At 30.4% G+C, this 17038-nt stretch overlaps 2 protein-coding genes across 2 annotated transcripts; one reads left to right on the forward strand and one right to left on the reverse strand.

Moving 5' to 3' along the window:
* Window positions 1-3908: 3908 nt before the first annotated feature.
* On the reverse strand, window positions 3909-12116 carry LOC113515430 (methylthioribose-1-phosphate isomerase). Its single transcript, XM_026899630.3, has 8 exons — window positions 11956-12116; window positions 11716-11881; window positions 10657-10755; window positions 9407-9543; window positions 8596-8804; window positions 7661-7824; window positions 6809-7010; window positions 3909-6226 (listed from the first exon to the last, which is right to left on the reverse strand). Exons 2-8 carry the CDS (start codon window positions 11845-11847, stop codon window positions 6111-6113), a joined length of 1059 nt encoding a protein of 352 aa, XP_026755431.2. The 5' UTR covers window positions 11848-11881; window positions 11956-12116; the 3' UTR covers window positions 3909-6110.
* Window positions 12117-15277: 3161 nt separating this feature from the next.
* On the forward strand, window positions 15278-17038 carry LOC113515411 (peptidyl-prolyl cis-trans isomerase). The gene is made up of 2 exons (XM_026899601.3): window positions 15278-15447; window positions 16224-17038. Exons 1-2 carry the CDS (start codon window positions 15379-15381, stop codon window positions 16650-16652), a joined length of 498 nt encoding a protein of 165 aa, XP_026755402.1. The 5' UTR covers window positions 15278-15378; the 3' UTR covers window positions 16653-17038.

A 17038-nucleotide genomic window follows, 5' to 3' on the forward strand; every position in this document is an offset into this window, starting at 1 on the left:
TTCCATTCCCTCAAGTCGAAAGAGTGGTCCTCGGCTTAAATATAATTTATCAAATGTAGACTGGAATATTTACAAACAATATTTAGATAATAAAATATCGGAGTTACCTATTGTTTACCATGGAAATGAACATCAATGTTGTAATGACTTGATGATAAATATGAAGGAGGTTGCTGATTTATTATTTCCTGTTAAAAATAGTGCTTCAGGGAAAATTCCCTCGCCACCTTGGTGGGACAAAGATTGTACGGAAGCAATTAAAAATCGTAAAGAGGCTGAAAAAAATTATAATAATTACATGACACCAGAAAATTTTGAAATTTACACCGCAGTTTCACGTTCTACTCGAAAACTACTGAAAAAAAAGAAATTAGAAGGCTGGAGAAGATTTTGTTCTTCTATCTGTCCAGAAGTTAATTCATCAGTCGTTTGGAATAATATTAAAAGATTCAGATCTGCCTTTAGTGATCATACATCACGTTCTGCACTCGATTTAACTTTAGCGAATAAATTTTTAGATCGTCTTGCTCCTAGTTATGTGCCGGAATGCCTTTACAATATTTCTCTATCCGTCTCTGACGAATTATTCGAACTTGACTCTCCTTTTACTCTAGTAGAACTTAAAGGTGTTCTAGCTTCTATTAAAGACTCTGCACCGGGAGAAGACGGTATACCGTATTCCTTTTTTAAAAATGCTAGCGATGCGACATTAATTTACTTTTTAAATATAATTAATTCCATAATTATTTCGGGAAATATACCTACTTCATGGAAGTCTCAGATTATTATACCATTTCTAAAGCCTCATAAACCACCTTCTGAACCATCTTCATACCGCCCTGTTGCACTTTCCTCTGTCTTACTAAAGCTAGCTGAACATTTAGTGAAAAACCGTCTAGAATGGTTTTTAGAAAGTAATAACTTACTATCCCCGAACCAGTTTGGTTTTAGGAAAGGTAAGAGCACCTTAGATAATGTGAGCATTCTTATTTCAGATATTCATATAGCTTTCTCACAAAATTTGTCAATCCTCTCAGCCTTTTTAGATATAAATTCTGCCTATGATAATGTAATAATTTCTATTTTAAAAACTAAATTACAAGCTCTAAATGTACCGGTAATGCTTTCTAATTTCATTATTAATATTTTATCAGAAAGAACAATATATATGAATTTAGATGAAGATACCAAATTATCTAGAACAGTATGGAAAGGCCTTCCACAAGGATCTGTTCTCAGTCCAATCTTATTTAACATATACACATACGATCTAGAATTATTCCTTGATAAATCCGTCAAAATTTTACAATATGCTGATGATCTTTTATTATATTTTATTGCGAAGTCCATAGAATCTGCTTCTGCCAAATTATCTGATTCATTAGATTTGTTAAAAACGTGGTTAGATGCAAATGGTCTTAATCTTTCTGTAACCAAGAGTAGTGTAGTTTTGTTTTCAAGAATGAGATCACCGCAACAAATTAAGGTGCTTTATGATAACTCATACATTCCTATAAAGACTGAAATTAAATTTTTAGGTATCGTGCTAGATAATAAATTAACAGGTCTGTCCCACTGTAATTATATTTCTACGAAATGTGAGCGTAACCTCAACATTCTTAGGTGCCTTGCTGGAGTTTGGTGGGGAGCACATCCCGTTTCACTAAAACTTGCTTATAATGGTCTTATAAGGAGTGTCATTGATTATGGAACTTTTTTGTTAGCTCCAGGAAGTTCATTTGCTTTTAAGAAATTGGATTTAATTCAATCAAAGGCCTTGAGGATTATCTCTGGAGCAATGAAATCAAGTCCAATCAATGCTTTACAGCTCGAAGTCGGTGATCCACCTTTGGTTTTAAGAAGGCAATATCTATCTGATCGCTTCTTTTTTCGTTGTTTACAATTATCTGATCATCCGCTTATTCAAAAGTTATCTCAACTACATATCTTTATTTCGTCTTCATCTTATTGGAAACATAAAAACCTCCATGTTTAATACAAAGTTATGAAAAATATAAATCCATAGAATCTCCCACTTTTACATCGTCCTGTTTTCCCATTTATAAATGCTCATATCAATCTTTAGTTTTATCTCCTAATATTAAATATGATTTTGGGTTATTAAAAAATGATTCAGAATTGTATGCCAAATTTATGTTTATAACTGACATTGAATGGAATGAATGGCACTACATCTTTACTGATGCATCAAAACCAGACAATAGCGGTTGTGTAGGTGTGGGTGTGTTTCATTCACAATTTAATATCGTTCAAAAAATTAAACTTCCACCGGAGTCTTCAGTTTTTACCGGGGAATGTTATGGTATTTTAAAAGCTGTAGAATATATACTTTTAATGAAATTACATAAGGCAATAGTTTTCACTGACTCTATGAGCTCTTTGCAAGCTCTAGCCAAATATCCGTTTAAATCAAAACCAGTTTATCCCATTATTTGTGACATAAGACAAAGTCTTTATCTTTGCATGTTGAGAGGTTATTCCGTTTCTTTTGCCTGGTTACCAGGACACAGTGGTATTAGCGGCAATGACAAAGCTGACCTTATTGCAAGAGAGGCTGTAACTTGTGGTGATATGTATCCGTATCATAATTACTGTAGTGACCTAGCTTGTCTCCCAAAAATATATTTAAGGTATGCCTGGAAGGAATATTGGGAAAAAACAAGTACAATAAAAGGAAGATTTTATCGCCTTATACAACCCGATATTCCTTTCAAACCATGGTTCTGTAAATTAAAGCTTGGAAAGACCGCAACAACTATTATAACTCGTATGCGTCTAGGTCACGTATGCACACCTTCTCATTTATACAAGCTTGGTATTGTACAAAGTTCGTCGTGTAATTGCGGTGCTGAAGTGGCGGACTTGAATCATATATTCTTCTCATGTTCTAAATTTGACCACACCTCCCTTTTTAATCATCTCCGATCCATCCGTGTTCCATTCCCAACTTCTATTCTTACTCTACTTTCTTCCAATGATCCTATTATCTATAAAATACTATCTTCATATATATATGATAACAATATTAAGATTTAGTTATATTACATGAATACATTTATAGTTGCATCAATTGCTTTTCCTATATATTTATAAGTATATTCTCATATGTACAAGTATATCTTTCATATCCTATAAATATCCTAGACCTAATCCTTATCCTTTCTAAATTCGTTTGTGTTAGGTATTTTTATTACTATTATCGTTTCCCCGTTTTGTTCTTGGCAAAATACCCTAATATCGGGGTGAACGCCACAAAAAAAAAAAAAAAAAAAAAAAAAATATAATAGTGTCTACTGAGGAATTATATTATTACTTAATAACTGCAACTAATTTCTTATATTTATCTTTTTCATACGTAGCTTTATTCTTATAATACGACCTAACCAAAATTTGGGTCTTTTAATAGTTTTTATCAGAGTTAATCAATGTTAATTATTATTAAATATTAGGGTCGATTAAAAATTAGGCCTATTACATCATGTTATAAAATGTTTCCTAATTGCTATATAGGTTAAATCATAAACTTAATGTAACGTATTGGTTAAATTTATAAACAGTATAAGTAACGTATAAGACGGGTGCTCAATCGGTCCATCATGATCGACCCTGGTGAAACAACCCTGAAATAATGGTTAAATGTATTTTTTTGGGTCAATTAATGCCATAATGTAGTGGTAACAAACAACTAATTCATTACCTATGTTTAGTTTATGAATAGCTCTATAGATGCAACACGATCGTTTGTTCGCTAATCGCTTTTAGGTAGGTGATATGTTAAAAATGAAGATTAAACGTAAATACCATGCAATTTTCCATTATTGCAACTGTCTGCTATTATAGGATATCACATAACTTAGTGAATGGGTACAGTAGAAATAAAATAGAAATAACTTTGTTTTATTTTATTAGGTAACAAATTGTGGAACATGTTACTGTTTAGGCACTAACATATTAAATTACAGATTTACTGTAGAAATAGGAACATTATAAATAATACCTATATTCTTATACAGCGCATTATTTAAGCTGAAACTTGTTAATATGCTCTCACTTATATGACAATTTTGAGTTAATAAATATATCAGTATTCCATAATTCATATAATTAACAGGTACACAATCTAACAAAGATTTCTTACTTTGTTATTTATTATATAAATATGAAATAATGGAACTTCGTTGTTGTATAAAAACAAGTACTTATAGTATTATTATATTTATAACAATTTTATAATGACAAGGTTGGCACGTTAACGGATCTGTCTTAAGCCAAATCAGTCAGGACTTGACAGTGAGAGCATGCATCGCGCTCACGCGTAGATATACTTAGAGCACTGTAAAATTGTTAAATGCGAATAAATTTGCGACAACCCTGCGGAGTCTTGAAAGGAAGATTAGTACATTTTACATATAGAGTAAAAAGTATATAATTTATGCCCAGTTTCTTTATTCTTATACTTGTTATAAAATTATTAATAAAGCTTTGTACATAATTATTATAAACTCTGATGAATTTGTTTGAACCTTTAAAAATTAAAAACAATGATAATTATGTTCAATCCACTTTATTGTCTGCTATAGCAGATACTCACTGACTAGAGGATGATTCCAAAATCGGTATATTTTAGATACTATAAAACATTTATAGTAGTAGTATACAAATTCATAATTATACACGATTGCTGAAATTATAAAACTATAATTATATGTTTTACATATTACAAACATTAATGGTTTTATATAAAAAATATAGTTACTGTATAATAATGAAATTGAGAAATCACCTTTTTCATATTTTTATTTTTCGATTTCGATTGAATACTTAGCGACGAGTCATCTCGAAAACGAGTTTCTACTGTATGACATTAATATATAATGCTAATAGAAAAAAAAAAACACCATGTATTTGTTATTCAGATTGTAGCAAAATTTCAGTAAGGTTTCAGTCTGGGTTTCTATTTGTTGTACCCTGTATAGAACACCTTTTTTCAATAACACAGGAGGGCAAACGAGCCCGGGCTCACCTAATAGTAACTACCGTCGCTCATAAGCATCCGCAACACCAGAGGCATTGCAGCTATGCTACCGGCCTTTTAAAAAGTATTATGTTCTTACTTCAAGATGCCTAATTATTTAGGATAATCATTTCAATAATGTACTCGATAAAATGTAGATACAATATAACCTTGTACAGTAAATATATTATTGAACGACTTCCTTAAAAATAACATGTAAATATCACCTTACGATGCCCTTCTTAGGATGATGTTTGAAACGATTTCTGTTACAGTGCACAGTTTAGTCTGTAGTTGACATTTATATATATATATATATATGGGAAGATTTTCAGTTTCAAATTTGAACATCAGACAAAGTCGAAATTATGAGACACTAAATGAAATGGTGCTTATATGAACTTAGTATATTAAGCAAAATATTATTACAATTTTAGCATTATAATTAAACATATTTAAATCGTTAATGGAAGACAATATGATGAATGTGTTGCGTTATTCCATTCAAATTGGTTTATATTAATGCTCCTAATTATTGTGATAGATAAAGTTAAATAATAAGTGACAGATGTTAATAACAGGCGTACAAAGATATATTAGTAACTTGCGCAGGCGATGGATGCTTGGCGTACATTTTATCCGTCATAATATAATTAACACAAAGCAATATTTTGCACTCTGCAGGCGAAATATCCTTCATCTGCACAGGTCTTAAGGATCAAAGTACACAAACGAAGTGGCGACGAAGACTAGTAAATACACATTTGTTCTTTTATCTATTTCTTTATAATTCCCGCTAAAGCTCGGTGTCTTTATATGAACGGCTTCAAGTACCATTATGCGTCATTTAGAGTTGTAGTTTGTTACCTCAATTTCAGCTATGAAAAGTGAAAATTGAATTGCTAATTGAATGACTTTAGCCACATTATCTAAATTATAATGAATTAGCCTCATCACCACTCCGTCGGTCTTTAACGTATACATTTATAGCAATATCTAAATGTTCTATTGTATTTTATAATACACAGTATCATTGGTGATAGGTATATTGATTAAGACTCCTTTATCAGGTACATTACGTTAGAATATATTCACTCAACTTTTCAGGTGGAAACACTCCCTTTTCCGTGATTATACCTGTAATCAAACTGGCTGGAGTTACATCAAATGATGGGTTCCAGCAGCTTATTCCTGAAATAAAAGTTTTTAAAGGGTAAGTTTCCGAATTATTGAGTAATTAAGTGTCTCACAGCATTGTGAGTATTTAGTTTTTACATTTGGTAAAGTGATTCAGTTTGAAGGGTGGGATATGGCGTGAATTTACTGGGTACAGAGGAATAACACCTGAGTCCTCAGGAATGGCAAAGCATGAGGGGTATCATGGGCGAAACAGTATACTCTGTTATGTCCATGGTACTGCTCATGTCTATAGGCGACGGTTACCACTTTACATCAGGTGCCCACCTGTCAGCTTGTTTGTTATTCTAAGTTGTATAAAAAAAATAAAAAAAAAGTTATAATACTTTACTATGCTATTAATGAAATAAATGTGAAAATTTGTAACAATGGATGGATGGATGTTACTCTTTCATGCAATAACTACTGAATGGTTAAATCATGAAATTTTGTATACAGGTGGTAGGTAGATTACATTCTAACTTAACACATAGGATAGATTATGTACTGATTTACGCAGATGAAGGTACGGGATACAGCTAGTTGTGCAATAAAGTTGACAGATGTCTCTACTTAATAAATAAAGTGACCACAAACCTGGTGCGGCAATTCTATGTTCACCAATGTGCGTCATCTCCCTATCAGGCCGCTCTTCAATCTTAATCTTATCGCCGGAGGTAAGCGACATGTCAATAGACGTGAGAGGTGCTGCTACGTAGAAAGGCACTCCATGGTATTTGGCCACTATGGCTATTTGATACGTTCCAATTTTGTTTGCTGTATCGCCATTGGCTGCAACCTGTAATTTGATTTGCATATGATCATACAATAAGTATTTTAGCAACAATTTCGTATGAGACATACATACTCATAATTATAGAAAAAATGACCAAAGGGTCTCTATATCAGCACACTATTAGTAGCACTGATACTCTAATAGGTTCCACAAAAAAAAAACACATGTAAACACATTTCCCAACATAAAATAAAATAAATACAACGAAACAAATCAACAGTCGAAATATGAATGGGTAATATTTAGAAAACATTTATTAATTAGTATGAAATATTATCATAATAAGGATAAGCAAGCTGAAATGGCAATGGGCTGACCACGTAGGTCGAAAAACCAACAACCGATGGTGAAGAAATTTTCTTGAGTGGTGACCCCACAAACACAGTGTAGGACAATCCCCCTTCCCACTAGATGGAGTGATAATCTCAAATACATAACAAGGAGTCAGTGGATGCAGGTGGCTTAGGATCGTTCCCTATGGCAGTCTTTAGGGGAGGCCTATGTCCAGCACTGGATAGATAATAGCTGAAATATCTATCATAATAATATATGAACGTTGGAAAATGTGCTACATTATGAACACGGTCATTGGGATTTAAACAAGTATATCCTTTCCAACTAATGCCACATAGACAAATAAAAATATAACGTACCCTGTCTGCACCAACGACTACGGCGCTGATCTTTCTCAGGTGCATAAGAGCAGACACCATGCTATCTACAATTAATGTGGCTGGAATCTTCTCGTGTACAAGTTCATATGCTGTGAGTCTCGCTCCCTGATTGTATGGTCGAGTTTCGGTGCAGTAAACATGTTCTAAAAAGGATTAATCATTACAATTATTAACATATATTATAACAAAAAATGAAAAAAACTAATATATAAACGTGTCACGGTGTTTGGCCGGATTAACCGATTGTCATGAAATTTTGTGGCCTCTAGACAATATTTTTTATCGCTTAAATATAAATTTTTTTTTATATTTTTTTGACAAAAAAAAAAAAATATGATTTACTGAAAAATAATATTATTCTATATAATAAATATGCTACAAAATATAATGGATCATTTTTTTATGTTACTTAGGATGGCAAACAAGCTGACGGTCCACCTGATGGAAAGCAATAACCGTAGCCTATAGACACATATGACCATAAAATTTAAAAAAGGCATTATTATTTGCATTGATGGATTCTAAGATACAAATTTTCAAATGCAATTTTCATTAAAAAAAAAACAGTTTACAAAAGTTTTAAGTTTAAATTTGTAAACCTCTATTATATGCATCAAATAAATAAACAAGAAACTATTTCGATAAAAAAAAAAAACTTTTTGTCGGGGCACTAATCGAGGGGCTAGGCAGTCGTCTATACTATGTAATGTTTAATTCAGCCTTGCTCATAAAAACGTATTTTTGTTTTTAAATAAATAATATGCATGACATTAAGACTTGTGATATAAAGGGAATTGTGTGAAAATTTTGGTCAATTGTTAGTAGAAAATTTTAACAATTGAAAAAGTGTAGACCTACCTAAATATTTAAAACTACAGTCCTAGTCTACTGTTTTCAGATGTTATAATGCTTACCTAGCTTTTTAGACGCATGTAAGGATCTGATAACCCCTAGCGCAGTACCATACCCAGCAGTGGCGAGGGAGCCAGTGTTACAATGTGTTAATATCCTAACTTGACCATCGCCCTCCAAATTCTTCAATATTGCTTCACAACCGTAACTGCCTATAGCTTTATTATCATCTATGTCTTTGGCCAGCATGCTTTCTATGCTGTTAATGAATCTGTTAATAGATAATCATTCTTAATAGGTTAGTTTTAGAGTTGGAATTCATTCATGCATGTATGAATGTGTTGAACTTCTGTTAATTATTGGTATAGTTCGGTTATTAAAATAGAAAGATAGATAGAAATCACAAGTTCAGAGATATTGTTTGTTTTATTTATCTTCTTGTGAAAAAGGATAAATTAAAAAGTAAAATACAAAAATAAAATATGATACATTCCAGTCAGTTACATTCAAGTGAGTTTTTTTAGTTCTCCCAATGAGATATTTTTCCAGAATAAAAAGTAAATGTTAGCTTATTGACCAAAAATTTTATAAACATTTTTTTCTCTATTTCACTACATAGAGAGATTTTTTTATTAGAATTCATCACCATTTCAATCATTCACAGTTCATTGCTGAACATAATTTAAATAAATGAAATTATAAAATCTTAATTATTAAATGATTACTCGAAAACTATGTTTAAAGTGTAATTTAAATTATGTACATATTGATAGTCAACGCCGACCATGAACTCAAGTTTGGCTCAGATTAATTAGTAGGTAATACCTAGTAAAAATAATTTTCAAGTAGACATAATGTTTAGACTGTACATACCTTTCTTTGAATTCGTTAGGTGAAACATTTTCATCGGCGCTTAGAACATTTGCTAAATTTATCAGCTCCTCTGCTGCCAATTTTATATTGACAGCAGTTGGCCGCGCCGACACTAGGTAATTGAGCTTACCTTCAATCTGTAATTAGGGAATATGCCAACTTTAATGAGATCTTATGATTATTTACGGCGATCACGCATTCAAGAAAACTGAGTTATTTTATTAATATAATAAAATTCTAACTAGGCAATATCTGTACATAGGAAATAAAAAAAAAAAACATTGATATGAGGGGTCTCAATAAAAAGACATAATTTGTTGAATATTTATCTGTCTGTATATTTGTTCGTAGTAGGTATAGATATAAAGGAACTACGCCCACAGCTACATCCATGTAGAAAAATTAACATAATGCCATACTTTTGTCAACTCTGAAGAAAGTTTGATTATTTATCTATTGATAGCATTTACTTAATTCTAATATAAATATTGTAAAGATTTAAATCACTGTTTTACACTGATTTATTAAAACATATTTACTAATTATGTGTGAAATACCTATCTAAGATATATATATATATATATATATATATAAATATTCTGTGCCATTTATAATACTGTTTCTGTCTAGCGATGGCAGATACAAATATGTGTTATGTAATAATATTAAATATAAATCAAAATACCTAAACAAATGAAACACTATTTGCTCTAAAATCCACATAGTAGAAGCATGATGTGCTCACATGAGCAAGTCATGCTACTTATCTGGTCTTTATCATATTGTTCATGTGTAATAAGTATTATGGGATTAAATAAAATGTATTAATTATAATGAAGTTATGTCTTCAAACAATTTTAAAGTAATACTTGTAATGGCAACCATACCATTTATCAATTCAAACTCAACTATTAGTAGTCTTGAAAGTCAATAACAATTTTCCCTAAAAAACAATGTTTGAGATATGACTGTATGTGTCCATGTGGTTAGTAAATTGTATGACACTTAGGGAAAGTTGTTCAGATTAATGAAAATTCTCTGGATTTTTCAAGATACGTCCATTTCCATTATTTCCATACACCAATTGCATAAAGAAAAGTATATAGATTTAGATTCCTAAAGATTACATTTTATTTGAATGTTAAATGTTTTTTGTGATTATTTTTCAAGTTTAAGAAGTAAAGTATGTAGATAATTAAAATTGTTATTACTTATTGCTAAATTATGAAGTAATATTGATAGTAACTAACCTCTTGCCTCATGATCTTCTTATCAGAACAATTATCCCTCTCTAACTCAATGGCAAGTGATAAGCAACCTACAATTGCTATTGCAGGAGCACCTCTCACCTTAAATGTTAAATAAACATTATTAATATTAAATGTATTTTAAGATCTGTTAATTATTATTATTATTTAATCATGGGTAGGGGATTTTATTTTTAATTGGTAATAATGAAATAATTATCCTACCAGCGCTACCGTTAAATGCCGGTGGGGTACAAGTGAGTGATGATAAATGAGGATGAAAGCATGTCAGTTGTTTCCACCTGATAAATTCAATTAATTGCAATAGTTTCTACGGGGAACCACATGGAGGTTGACCTAATAGAGTAATTCTAACAATTTGGCTTATCTGACCCTATTAAAAACAATCTCTTTCTCCCAGGGGGAGGGAAGCGAGAATGTCAGTTCAAAATTCTCTTTTCTATTAAAAATTTCTTGAGCAATTTGTTATGATGGGCCAACTGATCTGACTCAGTCAACTTCATCCTCATTTATTATCCTGCACTAGTGTCCAACCAGCATATACTAATAGTGTCAATGGGCTTACATTTCTATTTTCATTTTATACAAAAAATCATTGTTACTTTAAAATCTTTTTCATACACATTGTATAACAATTACAAATTTTTCTCAATTTATAGCTAATGAAATTAAGAGCAGTAGAACAACTAAGTTTTTTATTGCATAATTTTTTTACAGCTTCAACAATGATATGTATGTGCAGAGATTAAATTAGATGTAAATAAATTCGATATTGAATTTTACTTTATTCCCACATTTTATTTAAACATATGAAATATGGCATTCCTAACATATTTAAATAAGGGGGAAGGGATTGTTAGCAATGGAGTTTATGAGCTTCATGGCTTTGACAGAATATATCCCATTTTTTTAACTGCTAAACTTTGTATTTGTTTATTATAATAAAGTTTCATGTTTAGTAGAATGGTAAAGGAACTATTTTTTCCGTAATAAAATTGTAAATACAATGTTTCAATTAAAATATTTAATTTTAATAGATACCTGCATTTTATTGATAACTTTCCATCCATCTTCTACGCCTTGCACTTTAACATAGCGAGTTTGTAATGGAAGCAACAGTTGGTCTAGAATTTCTAGATTTCCTCGCTTGTATCTTATAGATTCCAAACTCATGGTGAAATAATATAAATTTTATATTTCAAAACAGCTGTAAATTATGTTACTTTATTAATAAGCTTCAATAAAAAATATATGATAAAGGTTATTTGTAATATTACTTACCAATAGAAAAAGTATAATATGCATAAAAAATAATTTACTCTAATTAATATCAATAAATATAAAATAATAAATTAGCTATCAATAATAATTTAAAAAATAAATACTAGTCGTATCATTTAATTTTTTTGTAAATCGACATAACATTTCTTTGACTATGGATCAAATAAGTGGAATAAAATATCAATTTTTCATCTGTCAGTGTATGACAGTTTTTTTTTTTTTTTTTTTTTTTTTTTTTTTGTTTAATTGTATTTTGCCAAGAACAAAACGGGGAAACGATAATAGTAATAAAAATACCTAACACAAACGAATTTAGAAAGGATAAGGATTAGGTCTAGGATATTTATAGGATATGAAGGATATACTTGTACATATGAGAATATACTTATAAATATATAGGAAAAGCAATTGATGCAACTATAAATATATTCATGTAATATAACTAAATCTTAATATTGTTATCATATATATATGAAGATAGTATTTTATAGATAATAGAATCATTGGAAGAAAGTAGAGTAAGAATAGAAGTTGGGAATGGAACACGGATGGATCGGAGATGATTAAAAAGGACGTGGCGAACATGAGAAGAATATATGATTCAAGTCCGCAACTTCAGCACCGCAATTAAACTACGAACTTTGTACAATACCAAGCTTGTATAAATTAGGTGTGCATACGTGACCTAGACGCAAACGAGTTATAATAGTTGTTGTGGTCTTTCCAAGCTTTAATTTACAAAACCATGGTTTGAAAGGAATAGGTTGTATAAGGCGATAAAATCTTCCTTTTATTGTACTTGTTTTTTAATATTCCTTCCAGGACTTAAATATATTTTTGGGAGACAACTAGGTCACTACATAATTATGATACGGATACATATCACCACAAGTTACAGCCTCTCTTGCAATAAATGTGCCGCTAATACCACTGTGTCCTGGAACCAGACAAAAGAAACGGAATGACCTCTCAACATGCAAAGATAAAGACTTTGTCTTATGTCACAAATAATGGGATAAACTGGTTTTGATTTAAACGGATATTATTAGAGTAGTGAAAACTATTGCCTTATGTAATTTCATTAAAAGTATATATTCTATTCGTTACTGTTAATGTGTTGTTAATGATTGAGTGTTCTCAATTTAAATTTATTATAATTTATCATTTTTTTAACCCAAAATCATATTTAATATTAGGAGATAAAACTAAAGATAGCATTTATAAATGGGAAAAAGGACGATGTTTTTCTATGGATTTATATTTTTCATAACTTTGTATTAAACATGGAGGTTTTTTATTCCAATAAGATGAAGACGAAATAAAGATATGTAGTTGAGATAACTTTTGAATAAATGATAGATATTGTAAACAACGGATGATCAGATAGATATGTAAAACTTGGTAGTAAAGCATTGAATACATTGCTCCAGAGATAAAAGGCCTTTGGACTTTGTTCTAATTAAAAAAAAAATAATAAAAAGAAATAGTAAAATCATTCGAATACGGAAATTAGTTTCTTACTGTCCTAGTAGTCGAATTATAAGATCGAATTATAATTCAGATTCGCATAACAGACTCTTTCGACTTGATGTTAATGGAAATTGGAAAAAGAAGAATGAGGAAAGTGATCGCTTCGAAAGTAGAGGAATGAGGATACCATTGTTTCTTTAATGGCTAAATCAGATTCAAGCTGATCTGAGAACCATTACAGTTTTCCAAGTTCATTTTAATTAATGTAGCTACATGAAGAAATATAAAAATCTAGCGTTGCGCGAATCAGAATGATTTTGTTATTCGAAAAATTAGTAATTACTAATTTTACAATTCGACTATTAAATTAGTAATATTGGTATTGGAATAATTTTACTAATAATTATTTCCATTTAACCGAATGACAATAAAAAAAAATTCTTTTCCACTATCTTCTACCTTAATATTAGTTGGTAGTGAAAAGACAATTAAAAAAAAGAAATGGCAAAAATTTGTTCAGTTACTGATTAATCCTGTATTTATGCAAAATAGAAATAGTAATTTATTTATTTACCTGTTTATTTACTGCTTAAAATGATAAATTTCAAAACTTGTTATTTTTACCAAATATATTAAATTGATTACACTATTAACAACCATTAAAAAATTGTCTCGTCATTTTAATGATTGGCTTGATTCGGCTACGTTCGTACCGACTTATACAAAGAAATAAATAATTATTTTAGCTATTAGTAGAAGATTACAGTGAATGGATAATATTAGTAATCAAATAATTTTCGGATTCATTTGAATAGTTTAAATGAAATACTTAATCGAATAATCGAGTCGTATTAGTAAATTCACGCATCCTTAATACAAATTCATAAAGACAGTGAAGGAATGGTATTGTGTGGGCTAAGTGCAGGAAATATCTTTCTCTTAAATTCATCGACGACGGTGGAGGGTCGTAAACAGAAGTACACAATCATGAGATTAACTTTCAATTCAATCGGTATCCAATTTAGTAATAGTCATATATTAGTTACTATGTTTTTCTCTATGATTTTAGTAATATAGATATTTTTATTAAAAACATATATAAATTATTGTTCATAATTTATATTTATATTACACGATTAAAATAGTTCTCAATTCAAATTGTATTGGATCAGAAATTTTAAAATAATTAGTTTATATTATAATACCAAAAAATAGGATATTATGTTAAAAAAAATATGTGTCAGTTAATAAATAATTTCAGCTTCCCCTTTAATAATCAAAATTAAGACAAATAAATGGGATATCTTTTAAAGTGAAAAATGATGAAAATTATTCTGTGATTAAGTTTCAATTTTTGGTTTGTTTTTGTCCATGCTCACTAGTGGATTATTTTGATTAACACTTGATCAATGTAAAATGGCTAAAATAGGTTGTACGTAACTGTATCACCATAGACAACATAAAAATTTCAAGACCTACATTAATTTAAAGTTTGTGCGTTGTTTGTAAGGTTTTCATTGACTTTTAGTGATAATAAATCATAAATCATAGTACATAAATCATTTAAAAAGAGTCAAATTGCAATAAATAATTATTAATATTTTGTTTTAATATTTTATTTCCATATAACATATCAATTATTAAAACTGTTATATGCATTTCGTGATTAAAATTCCTTATTATATGCTAAATTAACAATAATATTTTCATATTTAGTGTTTCGCTTAATTTATAATTAGAGAATAATAAATTGATTAATAAATTGGTTTGATAAATAAATTAACAGCTAGGTACTTAAGTGGTTTACGATTTCTGAACAGTCATAGGATATGATGTAATGGTAAATTGTCTATGATCCATTTCATTTCCGCCCGGCATTGACGAGAGACGCATCCGGCATCGTCATTGTGGTAACTTAACGATAATTAAGTTTTTGGACAAAAACCAAGTAAAATGTCTTTACCACGCGTTTACTTCGATGTGGTTGCTGATGGTTTAGCCTTGGGAAGAATTGTGGTCGAGGTAGGTCAACAGTTTTGTCTCATTTTAGAAACTGTCATTCTAACCGGCGGATCCGGCCGGCGTGATGTTAGTGGACCACGCTTTTTCTAGAAGCGCGTCCTTACATTTTCTCTGTCACGTTTTCCTTATTTGTTATTACTATGTTCGATTACACTTACTTTTGATGATATAAATTTCTTTTAAGTTGTTTAAACATGAATTCGTCTCGTCGGTAGATATATATAGGCGTTACTGGACCGTCATAATTAATTCTCGGATGACCGAGATTACCTTTGCAATTGAAGGTCAATTCATTAGAGGCTGTAGTAATGAATGGAATTTTACCACTATGTGCATTACATATTTTAAGCTTATATTAATATTTGAAAATACATTGACCAGCCACTCCTTTTATTGTTAGTTAAAGATTTAGATAACATTAATAATAGTTACCTTTATAAGGCGTTAGAATTAGTATTGTAGAAAAATGAGTCACAAGTATATCTTGTGTCTAAATTAAATTTTGAATATTGCTATTATTAAAATGACAATGTATAATTGTCATTTTATTGTCTACCTTAGAACCACCTTCAACATTGAAGATATATTTTATGGACTCTGAATGCTTCTATGTGGCATTAGTAGTGCTATAGGCAATGGGGGCCATAATAATTAATATTTATTAATAATGAGCATTTTATGTTTATTTTTTCTAAAGGAATTCTCAGAAAAGATTTAGGTACTACCAATTTATATAATAGACAATAACTACAACAATATTTATTTTTTTGTTACAGTTAAGAACAGATGTTACTCCGAAGACATGTGAAAATTTCAGGGCCCTCTGTACTGGTGAAAAAGGTTTTGGTTACAAGGGCTCCACCTTCCACCGTGTTATCCCCAACTTTATGTTGCAAGGAGGTGACTTTACAAACCACAATGGCACTGGTGGCAAGTCCATCTACGGTGAGAAGTTCGCCGATGAAAACTTCGTCCTGAAGCACACTGGACCTGGAGTCCTGTCTATGGCGAATGCAGGCCCCAACACGAATGGCTCCCAGTTTTTCATCACCACTGTCAAGACCTCATGGTTGGATGGCCGACATGTCGTCTTTGGAAATGTTGTGGAAGGAATGGAAGTGGTGAAACAAGTGGAAGCTTTGGGCTCCCAGTCTGGCAAGCCATCAAAGAAAATTGTCATCGCTGATTGTGGACAAGTTTCTTAATTTAATTCTTTAATATTAATGTATAATGCAATATTTTAAGTTTTAACACTGTCCTCCTATGTAATACCTTCCCAGTCATCATAAAACATTAAAGTTAACTATGGATCATTCCAAATAATTATGCTGTTAAATTTTATGCTCTTTTAGGTCGCAAATTAGGTATTGCATTTATTTCTGCGCATTGGTTATAATTCATAATAAATAAATTAACATAATGAAATTAATACAGTATGTATATTCATTAGCCTTCAGATATATATAAGAGTGGGTACAGTGGCTATAAAAGTAATTCTATCTGCCATTCAATATATTTTTTTTTAAGTTTTGTAATGAATTGAAACTTGGTGGTTTCTTTTTGCTTGTGATTAATATATTTTTGAAATTTA

This window comes from Galleria mellonella, unplaced genomic scaffold (assembly GCF_026898425.1).
Source record: "Galleria mellonella isolate WM207_F2 unplaced genomic scaffold, CSIRO_AGI_GalMel_v1 utg173, whole genome shotgun sequence".
NCBI lineage: Eukaryota > Metazoa > Arthropoda > Insecta > Lepidoptera > Pyralidae > Galleria > Galleria mellonella.